Source organism: Pelobates fuscus, chromosome 13 (genome assembly GCF_036172605.1).
Source record: "Pelobates fuscus isolate aPelFus1 chromosome 13, aPelFus1.pri, whole genome shotgun sequence".
NCBI lineage: Eukaryota > Metazoa > Chordata > Amphibia > Anura > Pelobatidae > Pelobates > Pelobates fuscus.
This window is the reverse complement of record NC_086329.1, coordinates 111,549,770-111,571,907: the sequence shown is the minus strand read 5'-3', so window position 1 is coordinate 111,571,907 and position 22,138 is coordinate 111,549,770. Positions and strand designations below refer to the sequence as shown.

Here is a 22,138-nt window from a genome sequence, read left to right as displayed (position 1 = left end):
ACCAGAGGATACCCACATATGGCAACTCAAGCAATCAAAAAGGCACAGTGTATATGGCTGTGAAGCTCAATATATTCCCGCATAGCAATTACACCTCAGTCTATGTCAGTCTGTTGTCAGCAAACAGCATGTATTTGTAATTATTATTATTATTTTATTTATATAGCGCCAGCAAAATTCAGTAGCGCTGTACAATGTGTGGACTAACAGAAACGTAATTGTGACCAGACAAATGGATGCACAGAAACAGAGGGGTTGAGGGCCCTTCTCAATGAGCTTACAATGAGTGGGGTTTAGTGACACAAAGGGAGAACTAATGAATAGGTTGCTGTGGAAGACCACCTGTTACCCTGACTGGGTACGTCCGCCAAACACGCTTACTAGCTATCGCCAGGACACCATCAGCACTTCAGCCCCTAGCCACTGATGCTTGGCCAGGGTCTCACCATTGCTCCCACTCCCACCCTGGACCAAGGTCCAGCTTCCAATGACCAAAGCTCTCCTTCCAAGCAGGTATTTTCCCCACCTACCTTTTACACTGCAGCCTTTCTTCCAGGCAGGTATCGTCCCCCCTGCCTATACCTCTGCAGCTCTATTTGCATTGATTATAGTTATTGTGGCTTTCTGGCCTAACTCTCTTGCTTTATCCCAGGGCTAGAGGGATCCTGCAACAAGCAAACAGGTCAGAGGATTCTGTCACTGGGATCCCTACCAATCCATACAGGAGACAAGTTCCTATAGGAACTAACATACAAAACTTTATTTTAACTCGGGACTAGCCCATATGTTCATTACACTTAGATTGCTATGACAACTTCAATAAAATTACAAACAGTCAAATCATAGCAGACAACATACAGCAACTTGTTATAACACAATGGCATATATATAAAGGGACAGGGAAGACAATAATAACCAGAAAATATCTCTCCTGCCTGCAGAATTAGCAATATGCAAATCTACCTGAATATGCAAATTAGCAAGTCTTGCTATTCAGGTAGTGCATATCGCTGTTGCTAGATCCTTGCAACCAACAGGTGGCGCTGTACAGGCTCCACAGCCAAATCCACCCAGTTAATTGCAAGCATTATCAAGACAGGAGAGCAAACTGTAGCGGAGAGCTGATTTCTCACAGCTATTCTCCACTTTAGATCCAAGGAAGGCTCAGGAACAAGTCATTAGTAAATCCACAGCAGAGTTTCCAACAGGTAAAAAGGTACAGCAATATCCCCACAGCACTCCCAATAACTGGACGACACACAGTTTCAGGAGTAGAACTGACAATCGTTTATTCCAAGGTTTCTTATAAAGCCTGCTCCCATGCAAGGGAGGGAACTACAGTAATTATGACAGTAACCAATGCAGTGCTTGTTACCTCCCACACATCTCCTCCCCTCAGAGTGAGTCATAATCCCCTTAACTTGTACAGTACTTTACCCCAAACTTAGATGTACCCCTAAAACCATCACATATCCTTAATATTAGGGTACCGCTAGGTAGCCCTGATCTGGGTGAATATAATATCCAAAATTCACCCAGATCGGACCAGTGGTTCGGTAGTTACAGGAAGGTGAAGTTTGACCGACCGCACACGAGTTGGTATCCGAAAAGGGTTCCATGAGAATGGGCCCTGCGGTCGGTCTCCGTTCGGCAGTTAAAACAGACATTTATAACTGCCATCCATACTTTAATTCACCTAGATAGTGATTCCCGCATTCGGTACTTTGTTACTACCGAATGGGGATTCGTTATGTCTCTCCGTTCGGCAGTTACGGAGCTCTGGAGGTCTCAGCGGTGTTTGGTTGTTTGAGTGTCCGATTTGAGTTCCAGACACTCGACGACCAAATACCGCTGAGATTTTCATGCGTAAGATGGCCGCCGCCACGTGTACGCATGCCGAATGGCGGCCACCCAGATACAATGTTAATGAGCCGGTTAACTTGCGGTTTGGAAAGAATGTGAACCTTAATTGCTGGCACACTTCTCTCCGGGGTGGTCCCTCTATTCGGTAGTTTCCATAAGCAATTAGTACGGATGGAAACTACCGAATAACACACAATTCACACTTTAAATAGACGAATAGCAATTCAACACAGGCAAAATTATAACGAATATAGTCACACAGGCATTTTGCAGGACAGGCTTACTGCGTTCCGCTACACTGCTCCCCCTTGCCCACAAGCCGGCATACACAGTCTGATCCCACACGGATCGGCTTGGGGATGACCGGGGTGCTCACGGATCATTTCTCCAGATCAGTTTGTCGTGACAACCCGTCGGCGTTTCCATTTTGCTTACCCGGGCGGTATTGAATGTTAAAGTCAAAAGGCTGCAGCGCCAAACTCCAGCGCAGCAGCCTGGCATTGTCCCCAGCCACCCGGTTCAGCCAGACTAACGGGTTGTGATCCGTGAGCAAAGAAAAAGCCTGTCCATACAAATAGGGTTGCAATTTCTTCAAGGCCCACACCACAGCCAGGCATTCCTTCTCGATGGCGGCGTAGCTTACTTCCCGGGGTAAAAGTTTGCGACTGATGTAAGCCACTGGATGTTCTCCGCCATCGGCCCGATTTGGCTTAGTACTGCCCCCAATCCAAACATAGAAGCGTCTGTGTGAACAAGAAAACGTTTAGTTGGATTGGGAGCGGCCAAGGCATTAACAAGTGCATCTTTCAAGTGTTGGAATGCCTGCTCACACTCCGGGGTCCAGGTTACTTGGCGGGGAAGGTTTTTACGTGTTAGGTCAGTGAGGGGTTTGGCCAGGGCACTATAATTGGGCACAAACTTCTGGTAATACCCTGCTGTCCCTAGGAAGGCTAACACCTGGGTTTTAGTTTTCGGGGTAGGCCACTGTGCTACCGCCTCTACTTTGGCTGGTTCCGGCTTTTGCTTACCACAACCCACTCTGTGGCCCAGGTACTGTACCTCGGCCATCCCAATGCTACATTTCGCTGGTTTTAGGGTCAAACCAGCCTCCCTGATCCTGTCTAGAACCGCTCCTATATGGGCCAAGTGTTCCTGCCAGGTATCGCTAAATATGGCAATATCATCGAGATATGCGCAGGTATAGTCTTGGAACCCGTCTAGGAGGCGGTCCACCATCCGCTGGAAGGTAGCCGGCGCGTTTTTCATCCCAAACGGCATGACCTTAAATTGGTACAGGCCGAATGGGGTGACAAAGGCGGACTTAGGGATGGCGTCCGGGGCCAAGGGAATCTGCCAATACCCTTTACACAAATCAATAGTGGTAAGGTATTGACCCCTGGCCATCCGGTCCAGTAACTCATCTATCCTAGGCATCGGGTATGCGTCGGATACTGTCTTTTCATTCAATCTCCTGTAGTCCACGGAAAAGCGGGTCGTGCCGTCCCGCTTTGGTACGAGGACCACTGGAGAAGCCCAGGGGCTATCTGAGGGCTCAATTACTCCTAACTGTATCATCTCCTCAATCTCTTTGCGCATATTCTCCCGTACCACTTCAGGGATGCGGTACGGGGTCTGGCGCATGGGAAGTTGACCAGGGGTTTCTACTCGGTGGGTAGCCAGAGGGGTGTATCCAGGTACATTAGAAAAGGTCTCCTGCTTTTCTTGCAGTAGTTGTTGTACCTTGATACGCTCCTGTGGGCTCAACCGATCCCCCAATACAACTGCTCCTAAATCCCCAGCCAGCTGTCCGTCCTCTAACAGATCGGGGAGGGGTAGGCTGTCGCCTTCTTCAGAGGTGGGGGCGCAGATAGCCGTCACCTCCTCTGAACGTTCCTGGTAAGGTTTCAGCATGTTCACATGGATCATGCGTCGCCCCCCCATTCCCTGCGCAGTGGCCAATTATATAAGTGGTGTCACATCGTTGTTCTACCACTCTATAAGGGCCTTGCCAGGCGGCCTGTAGCTTATCGTGTCGGACAGGTTTTAGAATTAAAACTTTCTGCCCGACCTGAAAGCTGCGGTCCCTGGCGCCTCTATCGTACCAGGTGCGCTGACGCGTCTGAGCTGCCTGTAGGTTTTCCTTTACCGTCTTTGTGAGCGCTTCCAGGCGATCTCGGAGGGCCAACACATAGGGTACAATAGGGGTGCCGTCAGCGCTACGGTCTCCCTCCCAGTGTTCTCTAATCAAGTCCAGGGGTCCCCTTACTCTCCTCCCGAATAGCAGTTCAAAGGGGGAAAATCCCGTAGATTCCTGCGGCACCTCCCGGTAAGCAAACAGTAAGTGCGGCAGGAATTTTTCCCAGTCTCGGTGAGTCTCTGCGAAGGTTCGGAGCATCTGTTTTAAGGTGCCATTGAACCGTTCGCAGAGCCCATTAGTCTGGGGGTGGTACGGAGCACTAATTATGGGCTTAATTTTACAGAACTTCCAGAGTTGTTGGGTGACCTCTGCCGTGAACTGAGTGCCCTGATCCGAAATGATCTCCCTGGGTAACCCCATCCGGGAGAAAATCTGCATCAGCGCCTCAGCCACCGTCTCTGCATGTATATTAGTTAAGGCTACTGCCTCGGGGTAGCGAGTGGCGTAGTCCACTACGGTAAAAATGTACCGTTTGCCCGATGGGCTAGGCTTCCGGAAGGGGCCTACAATATCTACGGCAACCCTATGAAAGGGTTCCTCAATTATGGGTAGGGGGTGCAGCTTCGCCTTACGCTTATCCCCCCTCTTTCCCACCCTCTGGCATGTATCGCAGGTATTACAATACCTGCGCACCTCCTGGCTAATCCCTGGCCAGAAGAAACTTTGGGTCAGCCGATATCTGGTACGGCTGACCCCCAAATGTCCGGATAGCGGAATATCGTGCGCTATCCGGAGTAATTCGGTTCGGTACCTCTGAGGTACCACCAGCTGTCTGGTAGCAATGGGGTCTGACCCAGCTATCTGTTTACTCATTTCCCGGTATAATAACTGTCGGCCCCATACAAATCTTTCCCCCTCCGCCCCCGGTTGGATAGAGGTGACCTTGTCTCGGTATACCTGTAAGGTAGGGTCAGTGATCACCTCGGCTACAAACTCGTCAGGAGGGGCCCAAGGGATACAGTCTAGGGAAGGGGAGGAATCTCTTACCTGGACCTCCGGCAGTGCGTTGTTGTGTTGGGTGCGGGCCTGTTGCCTGGTGACTACTGGGTGTGCTTCCTCAGTAGTTTGTGGTTCAAATGCGGAGGTGAGTTTGCCCAGATCATTCCCTAGGACCACCTCAGCAGGTAATTGCGGCATTAGTCCCACTTCCACATTCCCGAACCCCGCACCCCAATGCAAGTGTACCCTGGCTGTGTCTAGCCGATACACGGCTCCCCCTGCAACCCTGACAGCCACAGTCTTATTCAGTTTGGCTTTGTCAGAAACCAAATGACTTTGCACCAGGGTGATGGTGGCTCCCGAGTCTCTGAGCCCCTGCATAGGCTTCCCTTCCAGATACACGGTCTGCCTATGGTGCTGTCGATTATCTGCCTGTGCTTGTAAGGGGTTGGCCTCATGTAGCACTTCCCACTGTTCCACAGTCGTGACTGGAACGGCAGAGCTGTAGGGAAGTGGTACCTCGTCCTGGTAGTGATGCGCTGCTGCTCTCGGTGGTGGTGGTGGAGGCCCTGGTCGGATCCAGGTGGTGCGGTCTCTAGACTGCGGACAATCTCGTTGGAAATGTCCCCACTTCTGGCATCGGTGGCATTGCACAGAAGCAGGTGTGCGGTATCTCTGCTGCGCTGCCGCTGGTGCTGGTGGAGGAAGTTGTCTTGGTGGGGGTTGAGGGTTAGGAGAGAAGGAATTCCCCCCTAGTGGCCGCATGGCAGGTTTGGTACTCACTGCCTTGGTTTGTCTGCGAGCGTCCATAAAATCATCTGCCTTTTTGGCAGCCTCGGTGAGGGTGGTGGGGTTACGATCCCTCACCCATTCCTGTAGTTCTGAGGATATCCCCTCATAAAACTGCTCCAACAGCAGCATTTGTAACAAGTCCTCCATGGACCGCGCTTTACTCGACTGCATCCACCCAAGAGCTGCCCTTTCTAGTCGGCAAGCCCACTCTGCGTGCGAATCTTTGTCCGCCTTTTTCAATTCCCTGAAGCGCCTCCGGTATGCCTCTGGTGTTATTGCATACCGGGCCAGGATAATCTCTTTTACCCGGCTATAGTTCCTAATTTCAACATCAGGTACAGTGCGGTAAGCTTCAGCTGCCCTTCCTGACAGCCGTCCTGCTAATATGGGTACCCACTCTTCCCTTGGTATGTTATGCAGCGTACATAGTCTCTCAAAGTCTTGGAGGAAGGCATCTATATCCTCCTCTGCTTCCACATACGTTTTAAACGCTTGATAGGGAATTTTGGGCTTACCCTCTTGTGTCACAGCTCCTGCTGCACTTCTTTCCGGTGTTTGTGGTCTCCTGTTTCTCATCACAAACTCCTGCACCTCTGTCATTGTTTTAGAGATGATCTCTGTTGGTGGGTTTTCCCCATAAAAGGCCAGTCTGAATTGTAAATGCCTTTGGAACTCCTCCTGTTCTGTTTCAGGTCTTTGTTCCGTGGCCTGGACCTCTTCTGCTCTGTACTCTGCCATTACTTCGGTGATAAGCGTTGCTTTGGATTTGCTGCTGGCAGAAACACCTTTCGCTTCCAGAAGGTCTTTCAATGTGGTTCTCTTTAGCGTAGAAAGGTCAATCTCCATTAATCCTTGTTCCTCTGTGAGTCTGGATCCCAGCGCTGCCAACCAATGTAGCGGAGAGCTGATTTCTCACAGCTATTCTCCACTTTAGATCCAAGGAAGGCTCAGGAACAAGTCATTAGTAAATCCACAGCAGAGTTTCCAACAGGTAAAAAGGTACAGCAATATCCCCACAGCACTCCCAATAACTGGACGACACACAGTTTCAGGAGTAGAACTGACAATCGTTTATTCCAAGGTTTCTTATAAAGCCTGCTCCCATGCAAGGGAGGGAACTACAGTAATTATGACAGTAACCAATGCAGTGCTTGTTACCTCCCACACATCTCCTCCCCTCAGAGTGAGTCATAATCCCCTTAACTTGTACAGTACTTTACCCCAAACTTAGATGTACCCCTAAACCATCACATATCCTTAATATTAGGGTACCGCTAGGTAGCCCTGATCTGGGTGAATATAATATCCAAAATTCACCCAGATCGGACCAGTGGTTCGGTAGTTACAGGAAGGTGAAGTTTGACCGACCGCACACGAGTTGGTATCCGAAAAGGGTTCCATGAGAATGGGCCCTGCGGTCGGTCTCCGTTCGGCAGTTAAAACAGACATTTATAACTGCCATCCATACTTTAATTCACCTAGATAGTGATTCCCGCATTCGGTACTTTGTTACTACCGAATGGGGATTCGTTATGTCTCTCCGTTCGGCAGTTACGGAGCTCTGGAGGTCTCAGCGGTGTTTGGTTGTTTGAGTGTCCGATTTGAGTTCCAGACACTCGACGACCAAATACCGCTGAGATTTTCATGCGTAAGATGGCCGCCGCCACGTGTACGCATGCCGAATGGCGGCCACCCAGATACAATGTTAATGAGCCGGTTAACTTGCGGTTTGGAAAGAATGTGAACCTTAATTGCTGGCACACTTCTCTCCGGGGTGGTCCCTCTATTCGGTAGTTTCCATAAGCAATTAGTACGGATGGAAACTACCGAATAACACACAATTCACACTTTAAATAGACGAATAGCAATTCAACACAGGCAAAATTATAACGAATATAGTCACACAGGCATTTTGCAGGACAGGCTTACTGCGTTCCGCTACACAAACTAACATTTAACCCCAAACAACTGCATTACACACACACAGTGCACCCATAATGGACACAGGGTGACTTAAACATGGGAGTCATTCAGATACCTAATTGAATTGTCCATTTTAAGCTCTTGGTGATGGTGACTACCATCACATATCTCCCCCTACCGATGGAGACTAACCTGGGAGTAGACTCTGAACGGGTTTTCCCCCCAAGTTAGGTCATTTTGTTGATTCCAAGGCCAAAGCAATGTTCAGGAGAGAATACAGTTTTAAAAGAGTCACTTACCCATGCAATCTCGCGATCTCCCATAGTGTGTAGCTGCTGCTGAAGAGAGTTGTCAACTACACCGTCTCCCTTAAATCCTATCAGCACTGGAGAGAATTCAGAGTGGCCAGTGTCTCTAAATCAATAAGTTGGGGATTTGGAACAACTGCACCACATTCTAGGATTACAGTAGTAGAGACTGTAGTCCCCTCCATCAATGCGGTACAAAAAACCTTCTCCTTTTTTAGTTGGGAACAGATGCCAGCTGCACTCTGCCCTGATGCCAGCACTTCAGCTGGTGGTATGGTGAGCTATAGGTGCCTCTCTACTCTCACACATGCAGGAGCAACAGCAAGTTGGGGGCAGAGGACAATGGCCCTTTGTCCCGATTCCAGTGCTTCAGCAAGGGTTATGGTGAGCTCCTCATTCTACTGCTGAGGAGAGAGCACACTCAGCTCCTCACCATGGAACTATTTCTGCCCCTGGGGAGATGGTCCAGATGTCTTAGCTCCCATTTGCTCTGGCTGACGCTGGGGAGGAAGACCGATTGTCTCTGCTCCCGGTAACTTGAGCTGCTGCTGGGGAGGGGGGAATGTTACTCTCTTCTCCCTTAATGACTAACTACTAGTGGAGACATGTCTGAGTGGCTGAGGACCCCATACCATTGGGTTGGGGATCTGGGCCAACTGCTCAGCATCCAAGGATTACACTGGTGGATGTTGTAGTCCACTCCACCAATACAGGACAAATATCCTCTTTTAGTAGTTGCGGACAGAGGCCAGCTGCACTCTGTCCCGATGCCAGTGCTTCAGCTGGAGGTGCAGTTAGCTCCTGGGGCTCATCCACCAATGTAGAGCTCTCCTGCACTCTCACACCTGCAGAAACAGCAGGTTGGGGGCAGAGGACAGTGGCACTAATTAACACTAATGATGCCAGCACTTCAGCTGGAGTGGTGGCTGCAACTTCGATGGCTGATACTCGAGAGTCCTGCACCACCAACTATTGTAGACAGAGTTTAGCAACACTCTTCTGCTGAGATTGCACTCAGTTGCTGGGAAAGTAGGCTGGCTACCTTTACCTCCTCTCACTGTATTGCAATCTGCCGCTCGGGAGTGAGGCCAACTAAAACTAACTCCACTTCCTTGGTTGAGATCTGCCACTAGGTAGCTGGCTGCTTGTACCTCCGCACTCTGGGTTCCCATCTGCTGCTGGGGAGGGAGGCTAACATCCTCTGTTGTAATGTCAATTAAATCTGTGGGCACATCTTCCTAGATCAGTTGCACCACCTCTGCCGAAGGCTGCAGCAAACTTATTTTCACTGGAGACCTCCTCCCCTCATCTTAGCCATCAGGAACTCATGATCTCTCTTGGCTTGTATATCGATGGTCACCTGGTTCCAGGTCTACAACAGAAAAAGAGTAAGCACTAATTAACAGTAAGGCAGCAACCCTAAAAGAGGAGATCCCTCAGACACTTTCAGATACAGAGAAAAATGATAGAAAAAGAAATAAGGGCTGAGCCAAATCTAATATTGGGAGATAAAAACAATATATAACAGAAGTCCCAGATGAAAAAGTCCAAATAAACAATAAATAATCATGAACAAATCCAAATGGAATGATCACACTCAGATCAAATGGTGGGTAGCGTGCTTGATCGTGAATAGTATCCTCAGTGTCTTTATCCAGGTATATCCACTTATATGAAAGACAGAAAGTAGAGGTGACCAATTGATACCGGAGAAACTGACGGAAGCGAAGCACAGAGAGATGGACACAGGTTTCTTCAGGAAGGAAGAGATTCTTTATTGGATCACCGATCGGGACTCAGAGGGACTAATGTCACCAAAATACAGCAAGTTCTGAGCCCCGGACAATAGTGCAGGCTCCTTATATAGGCACATAACTCCTCCCATATTAAGCTCCACCCGCACATTCTCTTAACCAATCAACACAAATAAGAATTAACTTCCTGTTTGACCGCATGGCCTGTCCAGCACAATGGAGGAGGGGAATACTATATCCTGTATTCTTGCACATGCTCCGTACACTACTGATCGTATCTTGCCTCGTGCAACCAACTGATCGATACGTCAGCATATGCACGTACACATGCCACGTGGTAATCTCGGCCTACTAAATTTATTTTTACAGAGATTCCACCACATTCCCCCCTTTGATGCCTCTTGATATTTTACAATTACTTGAGGCATCACTTAACCTTAGTTTGCATACACCGCAAGTTACCTTGAACCAGACCAGACTTATCTTATGATGTGAATCTTCAACATTCATCTTCCTGCATTGGTTCTCCCTGATCTAGAGCCTTATATTTATATATTGCCATTATCTGTGCAGCAGCCTTCCTCTCTGCTATTTTCTATCAGGCTTTGCACAGACCTAACTACTAAGGGTATAAGACACGGTAGAAGTAGACACAACATTAAAATCAGTAGGACTCCACCTACCACTGCCTTAAGCCCTCCAAACCACTCATACCAGCTACCAAACCAACTACTTGGATTATACCCTTTCCATACCTGAGTAGGCACATGCGCTAGTTTAACCATATGGCTAGTAAGCTCAGCTATTGCTTGCCCTTCGTCATCTATTTGAAGACAGCAATTGCTTAGGTTAAACTTCCCACATACACCTCCCTCTACTGCCAAAAGGTAATCCAAGGCTAATCTATTCTGGTATACTGCTGTCCTCATCCTGGTATTATGCTTCGCTAGGAGATTGAGCGCTTGTGATGTCTCGTTAGTAATAATCTCAACCACCGCCTGTAATCTTATAATACGGTTGAGCATATAAATAGGGGTTCTATAACCAAAGGTACCATCTTCTGCCCACGTGGCTGGCCCATAATAATCTATAATACGCTGGGGAGGCCATTCATTATCTTCCCAGGCGCCTATCTCTATGGGTCCCCTTTTCTTCCTATGATTCACATTATACACTTTAACACCTAAAGTCTCACCTGTTTCAATAGGTAACAAGAAGAAGGATGGTTTGAGCATACCCAACACACATGCCCCATCCCAGTCCTGTGGCAACTCCGAATAGGCTTTCTTACCACAGATCCAGTACAAATTTGCTGGGGCTCTCCAGGTAGATGTGATAGATAGATCAAACCACACATCCTTTAAATTGGCGTATCTAGCAAACGGGTTAGATGGTTCTGAGACATTTGAAGCCGACCACCAAGTTGTATTTTTAGTATCATCATCATAAGCTTTTTGCCCTAGACAAGTTAATTCTCCTACAGAAGTATTATACATTATTCCTTTCCTTGCTATGCAAACATAACCTATGATGGAGGTCTTTAATCTCCACTCAGATTTACCTCTAACACTCATATGATAATCGGCTTGTGAAGATATTAATTGTTCAACTGCCTCAGAACCGGACATTACCTCCTTTGCTTCCCAAGGCCATTGGTCTCCCATGTTAGTACCTCCACACACATAGCAGTTGGTAACATTAAGACTACCGGCAATACTTTCGGCCAAATCAATGAACAGGTTTTTAGCATTATGGGGGATCTTATTATCTATACTCATCTCTTCATAAAAGGAATGGTATACTTGATGAGTCTGGGAGGATACCGTATCAGTCTCTATCCCTATAAACAATATTGTCCCAGGATCTAAACCCGTCCCGTATATTTGAAACCCAAATAAATTGCCATACTTGTCTAAGAACTTGTCGGGGTTATTTATAAGTATATGGACTGGGTTGCATTCCATAGACTTACAATATGGGCTAGTCGGCAACTTAGTCACTATCATGTCCTTGTCTACTGTCTGTCCCCAAGTTGCCCACCCCACACAAGACCAATATGGGCAAAAGTTATACTCTCTATTTGGGCATCTAGGACTCACATATTTATTTTTACTACTGGGACAAATATATTTATCATTAGACCCATACGTCCTCTCCCATCTAAGATCCCCACATACATTCCACGGATTTCTACCACTTGATATCGCCTTACATGCATCAAATAGCAGAACACCCGAAGAATGTACGGATTCTAACACTGTCTTATTAATTAGGGTCCCCTGAGGATCTCCATTCCTGAGAGTCAACCAAATTGTACGGGGTTGATACTCTGGACTGAAGCACTTAGGTTCTCCTACTCCTAAATGGCACACACTATAGTCTATATTTAGGTATCTACATCTCGATACATCTCCTTTACACTCGTATTGTGAATGCCAAATTAGGGTTTGGGAAATATGGTTACCTGTTCTCGTAGTCTTAATGCATACCTCACAGCTAGGAGTGTCGGTACCTCTACCTTCCTGAATATAAAAACACACATAAATAAACATTATCAAAAACACATCTTTCGCCGTCATCCTCAGTCTTCGTCCGTGCGAAGGCACCTCAGCTTCCAGGATGTAAGGGCTGCAGGGAATGGAGTTCTGCTCGTCTTCACAGGTGTCCCTTCGAGACTTTCCTGGCTTATATACTATGTGCTGGTGAGCGGACAGGCTTTATTATGGCCGTCTAAAACACTCACTTCACCAAATCCCTGTAACAATAAAATTTGTAATCCACAAAAGCTCCTCGTTACTCCGACTGAGTAGTGCGTTTTAACCGGATCTTGCAGGGATTCTCTGGATCTGCTGTAACTTGCCAAGAATCGACTGCTGCTGGTTTAACCCTGGAGTGATGTATCCACGGAGTCACTTCGGCTACTTTTATCGCTGTAGGGGTAGACAAAAGAACAACATAAGGACCTCTCCACTTGGGCCCTAACGGTACATTATTCCACTCTTTAATCCACACTTGATCTCCTGGATGGTAACTATGAACTGGGGGATAAATATTCACAGGTAATCTATCTTGTACCCATTTCTGTACCTCCTCCATAGTCTTACCCAACTCTACAACCTGCTGCCGGGTAATTCCTTCTCCCAACTGACTCAAGTCCCCCCTTAAGTTACCAAGTACGGGAGGTGGTCGCCCATACATGATTTCAAAAGGAGAGAGGCCCATCCTTCTGGTAGGGGTACTGCGGATTCGCAATAGAGCTATGGGTAAGAGAACGTTCCACTTAAGTTGGGTTTCCTGACACATTTTTGCCAACTGGTTCTTAATAGTTCTATTCATTCTCTCTACCTTACCAGAGCTCTGGGGTCTATATGCAGTATGAAGCCTCCACTTTATACCAAGCATATGAGTCAGTTGTTGTAGGCACTGGTGAACAAAAGCTGGACCATTGTCCGATCCTATAGAACAGGGTAGTCCATATCGGGGTATTATTTCTCGTAACAGGAATCTCACAACTTCTCCTGCTTTCTCTGTACGAGTAGGACATGCTTCTACCCAGCCTGAATAGGTGCACACAATTACCAACAGGTAACGATGTCCACCCGATTTAGGCATCACTGTAAAGTCTATTTGTAGATCGGACATGGGGAGCCCCCCCATAAACTGGACTCCTGGTGGCTTTACTGGTCCTTGTCTTGCATTATTTTTAGCACACGTTACACATCTGCGTACAATGGCCTGAGTCAAGTTGGACAATCTTGGTATGTAGAAATGTTTCCTGAGAGATTCTTCTGTACTGTCTCTCCCAGAATGTGTCCCGTTGTGATAGTTTTGGACAATTTCTACCGCTAGTGATGCTGGTATGACTATTCTTCCATCTTCTAGCTGATACCACTTGTTCTCCAAATACTTTCCTGGTTCAGTCTTTAACCACTCCTCTTCTTGAGCTGTATAAACTGGAGTCCATTGAGACAGTGGGGTTGGTATTAGAGCAGCTATATGCCCCACATACTCCTGTCTTCCCGATTCAGCGGCACGCTTAGCTGTACTGTCTGCCATCCGATTTCCCTTGGTTACATCACCATCTCCTCTCAGATGCGCTCGACAATGTATAATACCGACTTCTTTCGGCTCCCACACTGCTTCCAATAGTTGTAGGATTTCAGCTGCATACTTGATTTCTTTGCCTTCTGAATTCAGTAGTCCTCTTTCTTTATACAAAGCTCCGTGGGCATGAGTGGTTAAAAACGCATACTTGGAGTCCGTGTAGATGTTCACTCTTAAACCTTCAGCCAATTGTAACGCTCGTGTCAGTGCTATCAATTCTGCCTTTTGTGCTGATGTTCCTTTCGCCAGTGGCCGAGCTTCTATCACCTTGTCTATTGTTGTTACTGCATATCCTGCATAGCGGATCCCTTTCACATAACTACTGCCGTCGGTGTAATATTGAACATCGGGGTTCTGGATGGGAAAATCACGAAGATCTGGTCTACTTGAAAATACTTCATCCATTACTTCCAAACAATCATGTTGACTTTCAGTAGGCTGTGGCAAAAGGGTAGCTGGTTTTAAGGTGTTTACAGTCTCTAAATGCACTCTTGGGTTTTCACACAACATTGCTTGATACTTGGTCATACGGCTGTTACTAAACCAATGATTTCCTTTGTAATCCAACAACGTCTGTACTGCATGTGGGACTCGTACATAAAGTTCTTGACCCAGAGTGAGTTTATCGGCTTCAGCTACTAGCAGGGTGGCTGCAGCTACGGCTCTTAGACAAGGTGGAAGTCCGCTGGCCACTGCATCCAGTTGCTTAGACATGTAGGCAACAGGTCTTTGCCATGATCCCAAGTACTGTGTCAATACTCCCACAGCCATTCTTCTTTGCTCATGTACATACAGGTAGAATGGTCGTGTGTGATCAGGTTGACCTAATGCTGGGGCACTCATCAAAGCCTTCTTCACATCTTCAAATGCCGTTTGCTGTTCTTGAGTCCATAAGAAGGGGTCGTGCTCTGTACCTTTGATAGCTGCATACAGAGGTTTTGCCAGTATCGCGTAGCTGGGAATCCATATCCTACAGAAGCCTGCTGCCCCCAAGAATTCTCGCACTTGTCTTCTATTCTTGGGTATCGGTATTTGGCACACAGCTTCTTTTCTCTCTGGCCCCATAATTCTTTGACCTTCAGAGATATGGAATCCCAGATATTTGACAGTTGGCAAACACAACTGAGCCTTCTTTCTAGACACCTTGTATCCTGCCTTCCAGAGAATGTGTAGTAGATCGTGCGTTGCTTGCTGACATATTTCTTTTGTAACTGCTGCTATCAACAAGTCATCTACATACTGTAACAATACACACTCTCCTGGGATGGACTCGAAATCCAGTAGATCTTGACTTAAAGCTGAACCAAATAGGGTAGGTGAATTTTTAAACCCTTGGGGCAGTCTTGTCCAGGTCATTTGGCGTTTTGAGCCCGTTACAGCGTTCTCCCATTGGAAAGCGAAGATACATTGACTTTCTGCGGCAATTCGGAGGCAAAAGAAGGCATCTTTGAGATCTAAGACTGTGAAGTAAGTAGCCCCGCCCGGAATTAAAGCAAGCAGGTTATATGGATTGGGCACGACTGGATGTATACTAACAACCGCATCATTGACTGCTCTCAAGTCCTGCACAGGTCGATACTCATCTGTACCGGGCTTTTGAACAGGCAGCAATGGGGTGTTCCAGGGGGAAGTACAGAATTTTAGGATACCATACCGTATGAACAGATAAGATTGTATGTTCTTCTTGGCCTTCTGCGGGATGTGGTATTGTCTTAGGCTCACTGGATAAACCCCAAGTTTTAGTTCGATTTTAATAGGTGGAATATTGCGGGCCAGTCCTGGTGGGTTGTTCTCTGCCCAAACTCCTGGTATGTTGAATAAGGACTCATCACTCCTAGGGTTTTGGCTAGTCAACACTGTATAAAGTCGCCACTCTTCTTCCTTTGGTACGGATAATGTCATAATACCTGAAGGTCCATTAAACTTTAAGGATGTTGTTCCATTTGGTAGGAACGTAATCTGCGCTTGTAACTTAGATAGCATATCACGTCCCAGCAATTGGACTGGACATTCAGGCATATAAAGGAATTGATGTTTTACTACGTGGCCTCCCAATGTACAGAGTCGACTTTTAAGAACCGGTTTTTCAGCACTTCTTCCAGTTGCTCCTATCACAGTAATAGTCCTTCCAGATGGAGGAGCAACTAGATTAGTCACCACTGAATGTTCAGCACCAGTGTCGATCATGAACGCACTCCTTTTCCCCCCTATTGATACATCGACCATAGGCTCCGCTCGACCAAGGGGGATGGAGCCCGGTCGGTATCAATAGTCCTCCATGACCGTGTCAGCCAATCCTACAAAGTCCCTACCTTCTCTATCGCGGGACCTTTGCGCTGCTGGAAAATACCTGTCTTCCCTAACACTTCCTCTGTTCCCATTACTCCCTCTATTACCATTACTCCCTCCGGGGCCTCCTCTACCTCTCGCTCTGCCTCTAAAGTTTCCGTAACCTGCCCTGGGTTGGTCTCTCTCGTACTGCTCTCTTTGTGGACATTCGTTCCTCCAATGCCCTTCTTCCTTGCAATACGCGCATTGATTCCTACTCAAAGGCTCCCTATTCCATCTACTATCGCCTCTATCCGGGCCCCGTCTATCTACGCCTGCGATCGCTACCGCTAGCATATCAGCCTTTTTACGCATCTTGCGCTCTTCCTCTTTCTTACTTTCTGTTTCCCTATTCATATAAACCTTATTCGCTACCTCCATTAGTTGGGTGATGGACATACCTGCAAACCCTTCTAACTTTTGTAGCTTGCGCTTAATATCTCCGTAAGCTTGGCTGACAAAGGCGGAGTTCACCATTCGGGAATTATCTGCGTCTTCCGGATTAAAGGGGGTATACAAGCGGTATGCCTCCAATAATCGGCCATAAAAGACACTGGGCGCTTCATCACTTTTCTGAATCACCTCAACTGTCTTCGACATATTAATAGCTTTCTTTCCTCCGGCTTTCATGCCAGCAATTATAGCGTCTCTATAGGCTCTGAGTTGAACCATATCAGCACCATTTACGTTCCAATCGGGATCGGTGTTGGGATAATGTGTTGCGGCCCATGCTGCTGGATTAGCTTGGTTCAAAGCACGGGCTCTATCCTCTAGTGCTTTAATGGCTGCTTGATTAATTCTTGTCCTTTCCTCATTGTTAAACAAAGTCATTAATAACTGCTGGCAATCAGCCCATGTCGGATTATGTGTCTGTACTATTGAGGTGAACAGATCAGTCATAGCTTGTGGTTTCTCAGTATACGAGGAATTGTGGGTCTTCCAGTTTAAGAGATCGGTTGTAGTGAATGGGACATATACGAAGACTGGGTCAGCATGTGCCATTTGTCCTGCGGCATCGATATAGGCTGACCCGGGATTCAGGCGAAGAGGCATCTGATAGTGCTTTAATTGTTGGGTACCGGTCAGTTGTCGGGTTTGGATGGGGCTACGTAGAGGGGCGTCAGTCATGGGTTCCGGTCGGGGAGAGATAGGGCATGGGGATGTGGGAACTTGGTTTTGGGAAAAGGTTGTAAATAAAACACTTCGAGTCGAGCTAGAAGAAGCTTGACCGGAAGTCTGAAGTGGCGCCAAATCAGGATATTCGGATTTAATGGGGGTTGGTTCTGATTCCGGAAGGGGAGATTTAGTACGAGAGGGGGTGGATTCTGTACTGGAGGAGGAAGCGGAAGTGGATGAGGGTAATGAGGGGAGGGTTGCAGGACTTCCTGCATTTGCGTCACTTCCTCTTAACGGAAAGTAAGGGGGCGGCAAAGGGATCTCGGACTCAGGGGGCGTGTCCAAAATGGGCCTAACACCAGTCCTAGTGGACAAACAAGTCCTAGCTACCATGAGGCGACATTGCTCCTCGTGGCATGTCTGAAGCCATTTTGGCGAGTCATTTATGGCCTGTCTCCAACAATCAATATAAGGAAACTGGCCGTAAAGTTCAGGCCTACCTGATACAGCCACGTGTAAGCGCTGTACCAGAGTTGGATCCAAACTGCCACGTGGCGGCCATGCCGCAACCAAAGTAGGCCACTCCCTAGTACACAAAGTGACCAAACGTACAGGAGACATTTTAACCCCAAAATCACATGTTTTGAATCCCTTTTTAAAATTCTTCACCATACAACCTAAGGGATCCGGAATCGTTGACTGCGACGCACCCATACTTAACAATGGAACGTCGTCGACAACGAATACTATACACGCGTACTATTCAACAGTCACACCCGTTTCCTCTGGCAACAGCACCACGTGGTACGGTTACCAAGTGAAACGTACACAATAATACAATAAACACTCAGGGAATTCCCGTACACACACAGCTGTTACACCAGTCACTATATAATCAATATTATGCCCTTTGGCGAAACTATACAGTCACCCACGCTATAATTCTCTATATACGAATTACCCGTCTATAACACACCCCAGTAACATCGTCTTTTACAAATAGCGGTTACAGTACGGTTAGCATAGGTCAAAGCACAAGTTAAGGTCACAATACAATTATTAGTGGTTATGGTGTTAAAACATGCAATAGACGACAATGATTAGTACTTATATACAGTGTCAGTAAATATACAGGGTTATGGTACCGTGCACTATAATACAGCAACACACTATTAACACTCTCGCTAGACGGCTGAGCTCGCGCTATCTAACAAGATATACACTTTACTAAACAATCTTTATCACATTTACAATTCCCAACTAAACTATTGGCCAGTACCTTGAATGGACTACCTAAAACTATATACACCCGTTTTGGTTAGCCACACTGCCCAATCACCACATATAGCGAGCTAGAGAACCGAATTTACACAGGCGCCTCTTAGTCGCACTATCAAAAGTCTAGTGGGTTCCAAATTTACACGCCTTCCCACTTAGCCCAGATAGGTTGAGAGCTAGCGAACCGAATTTACACAGGCGCCGCTTAGTCTCCCGGTCCCTCCGACCTAGCGAACGTAATATACACCCTAGAACGCTAGTCTAGACAAGACACCGGTGTCCAGCTAGGGCTATTTACACCAGGACCCCGCCTGACTAACAAAATCAAACGGTCTGACTAAAGAGCGTTCGATCGAGCGGTGCGCCTTCGCTCCTTCCCTCCGACAGAGGGGGCAGATACACAGATTCAAAACCCCTTTGGGCCTACCGCACAATCGGTATACCCCTAGTGGGTCCTGCCGTCTAAAACAGCAGTTGTCTTACCTCCTCGTTCCTGAACCTGAGTTCACACTCATCGACGGGGACACCCCAGCACTTCTCACGTAGAGGCCGATGATCTCCTGGACAACGGACCAGTGGCGCCGAGACGAAGGGAGGTCCACGCAGAAGTTCAGGGGTGCAGCCGTAGAGAACGTGGGCAAAGATAGACCGTCTCACGCCTCTGCCTCTCAGCTACCGTTGAACGATGAGCTTCCCGGCCAATGCACCAAATGATACCGGAGAAACTGACGGAAGCGAAGCACAGAGAGATGGACACAGGTTTCTTCAGGAAGGAAGAGATTCTTTATTGGATCACCGATCGGGACTCAGAGGGACTAATGTCACCAAAATACAGCAAGTTCTGAGCCCCGGACAATAGTGCAGGCTCCTTATATAGGCACATAACTCCTCCCATATTAAGCTCCACCCGCACATTCTCTTAACCAATCAACACAAATAAGAATTAACTTCCTGTTTGACCGCATGGCCTGTCCAGCACAATGGAGGAGGGGAATACTATATCCTGTATTCTTGCACATGCTCCGTACACTACTGATCGTATCTTGCCTCGTGCAACCAACTGATCGATACGTCAGCATATGCACGTACACATGCCACGTGGTAATCTCGGCCTACTAAATTTATTTTTACCGAGATTCCACCACACAATAGTGCAATATGTACAATCCAATATATTCGCTATACGGAAAAAGATGGTAGTAAACTCACATTTGTAGGAGCTTATAACTAGCTCTAACGTGGAGGGCGTACAGCGGTATAATCCCTGCTTATGGGATATATAGTAGATGCCTTCCGTGAGGGGTATGTCCAACACTCAGGAGAGGGGTAAAAAGAGACAACTGATAGTGCTCACTGTATAAAATATAAAAAATAAATTAATAAAATACTACTCACAAGAGTAGAGCAGGCTAACTGCTCTCTGAAGTCAGCGTTAGTGGTATGATCCCCACCTAGGATATATTGGATTACTAGTTAGTAGAAAGCCAGGAGAAGGTAAAATAGCAAAAAGTGTATTTAAAAAAAGATTATTGGCACAAATAAGTAACCAAAAAAACTTTATTTAGCTTTAAAATACACAGAAATAAATATCCATAACGCGTTTCATCTAAACAGACTTGATCAAATGGATTAAGACATACTACCTGGCTAGTGGCTTTAACCCCTTACTGATCAGACCGTTTTTAAATTTTCTTACCGTTAAGGACCAGGGCTCTTTTTACATTTCTGCGGTGTTTGTGTTTAGCTGTAATTTTCCTCTTACTCATTTACTGTACCCACACATATTAAATTCAGTTTTTCTGGCCACGAAATGGTCTTTCTAAAGATAACATTATTTTCATCATATCATATAATTTACTATAAAATATGATGAAATAATGTAAAAAAACTAACCTTTTCTAACTTTGACCCCCAAAATCTGTTGCGCATCTACAACCACCAAAAAACACCCATGCTAAATAGTTTCTAAATTTTGTCCTGAGTTTAGAAATGCCCAATGTTAACATGTTTTTAGCTTTTTTTTGAAAGTTATAGGGCTATAAGTAGAACTTTGCTTTTTCCAAACCATTTTGTTTTTCAAAATTAACATTTACATTGTAACTGTAGCGGTACTTACCCTCTCCAGGGGCCGGGCTAAGTCCTCTTTCCCCGCCTCGCACGGTCCTGCAACTGCACGAGCCGTGCGCGGCTCGTCCGACGGGGAGGCGTGCACTGACCACGAGAAGCGGCCACATGACTCGCCTGGCACTGGGGGCGCGCCGAGCATAGCGGGCGCACTTTTAAAGGGACAGTGGGAGCCAAAAATAAAAAAGGTCTCCCATTGGCCCATGTCATTCCACATTCCCCATACACTCACATTTTGGGGGCGTGTATATGACAAGGGCCAATCAAATTAAACTATTAGGTATTTATACTCACCTTTCCCTTAGCTCCCTGCCCTATCGTGGTTTCTGATTCAGTTCCCTTTAGTGCTTGCTCTGTGTAGTTGTGTTTTTTTTGTGCTTGACCTTGGCTTTGTGCCTGACTCCGTTTTTCTCTTTATCCCTGATTTGTCTTGTTCACCGGTTTCCTGACACCTGTGTACCAGTCCTTGGCTTGTTCTTGTTTACGCTGTCTCTCTGTTCCCTTGACCTCGGCTCTTTCTTGACTCTTTTCCTGTCCACGTCGAGTCCGGCCCTTCTAAGGCCCGGTAAGACGTATCTTGTTATCTTGTCTCTCGTTGGACTATTCTTGCGTGTTGGGTTATACTACCGTGACAGTAACATTGTAACACTGATATCTGTCAGCAATCCCTGAATAAACCCCACAACCCTCATCACAATACCCTGCCCTTTACCAAAATTCATTGTGCACTCTGGAATGCCCGCTCCATCTGCAGTAATTTAAAAAAATCAACAACCATACATGACTTTTTCATCTCAAACACACTCACACTGCTTTCACTTACAGAGACCTGGCTGTCCCCCTCTGATAGCGCTACTCCTGCCTCTTTATGTTTTGGTGGGCTACAATTCTCTCACACTCCCAGACTCAACTGTAATGGAGGCGGCATAGGCATCCTTCTCTCCCATCAATGTACCTTTCAACCAATCATAACTCCCCCTGCCCTATCCTTTTCTTCTTTTGAAGTTCACACTGCCCACTTATTTAAACCCACTCCTTTAAGAATTGCTATTATCTACCGCCCCCCTGGTTATCCTAGACTATTTATTGAGCACTTTTCTTCCTGGCTTCCCCACTTCCTCTCATCTAGTACTCCTTCCCTTATACTTGGGGATTTCAATATCCCAATCAACAACCCCAATTGCACTGATGCCTCTCGTCTGCTCTCTGTAACCTCCTCCTTTGGACTTACACAATGGTCCAATTTAGCAACCCATACAGCAGGAAACACTCTTGATTTTGCCTTCACCAACCTCTGTACTGCCTCTAATCTTTCCAATATTCCTTTTCCTCTATCTGACCACCATCTGCTGACTTTTGACATTGGCATACCTGAGACCACAATTGAACATCACTCTCACAGAAACCTCCAA

The 22,138-nt window shown here is 46.8% G+C and overlaps 1 protein-coding gene across 1 annotated transcript in view; it reads left to right on the top strand.

Moving 5' to 3' along the window:
• Positions 1-9,349: 9,349 nt before the first annotated feature.
• The window catches only part of LOC134582716 (vomeronasal type-2 receptor 26-like), a 94,778-nt gene continuing 81,989 nt past the window's right edge, over positions 9,350-22,138 (top strand). The window contains exon 1 of the mRNA XM_063439359.1: positions 9,350-9,410. Within this exon, the coding sequence (XP_063295429.1) occupies positions 9,350-9,410 (61 nt within the window). The remainder of the gene's footprint in view (positions 9,411-22,138) is intronic.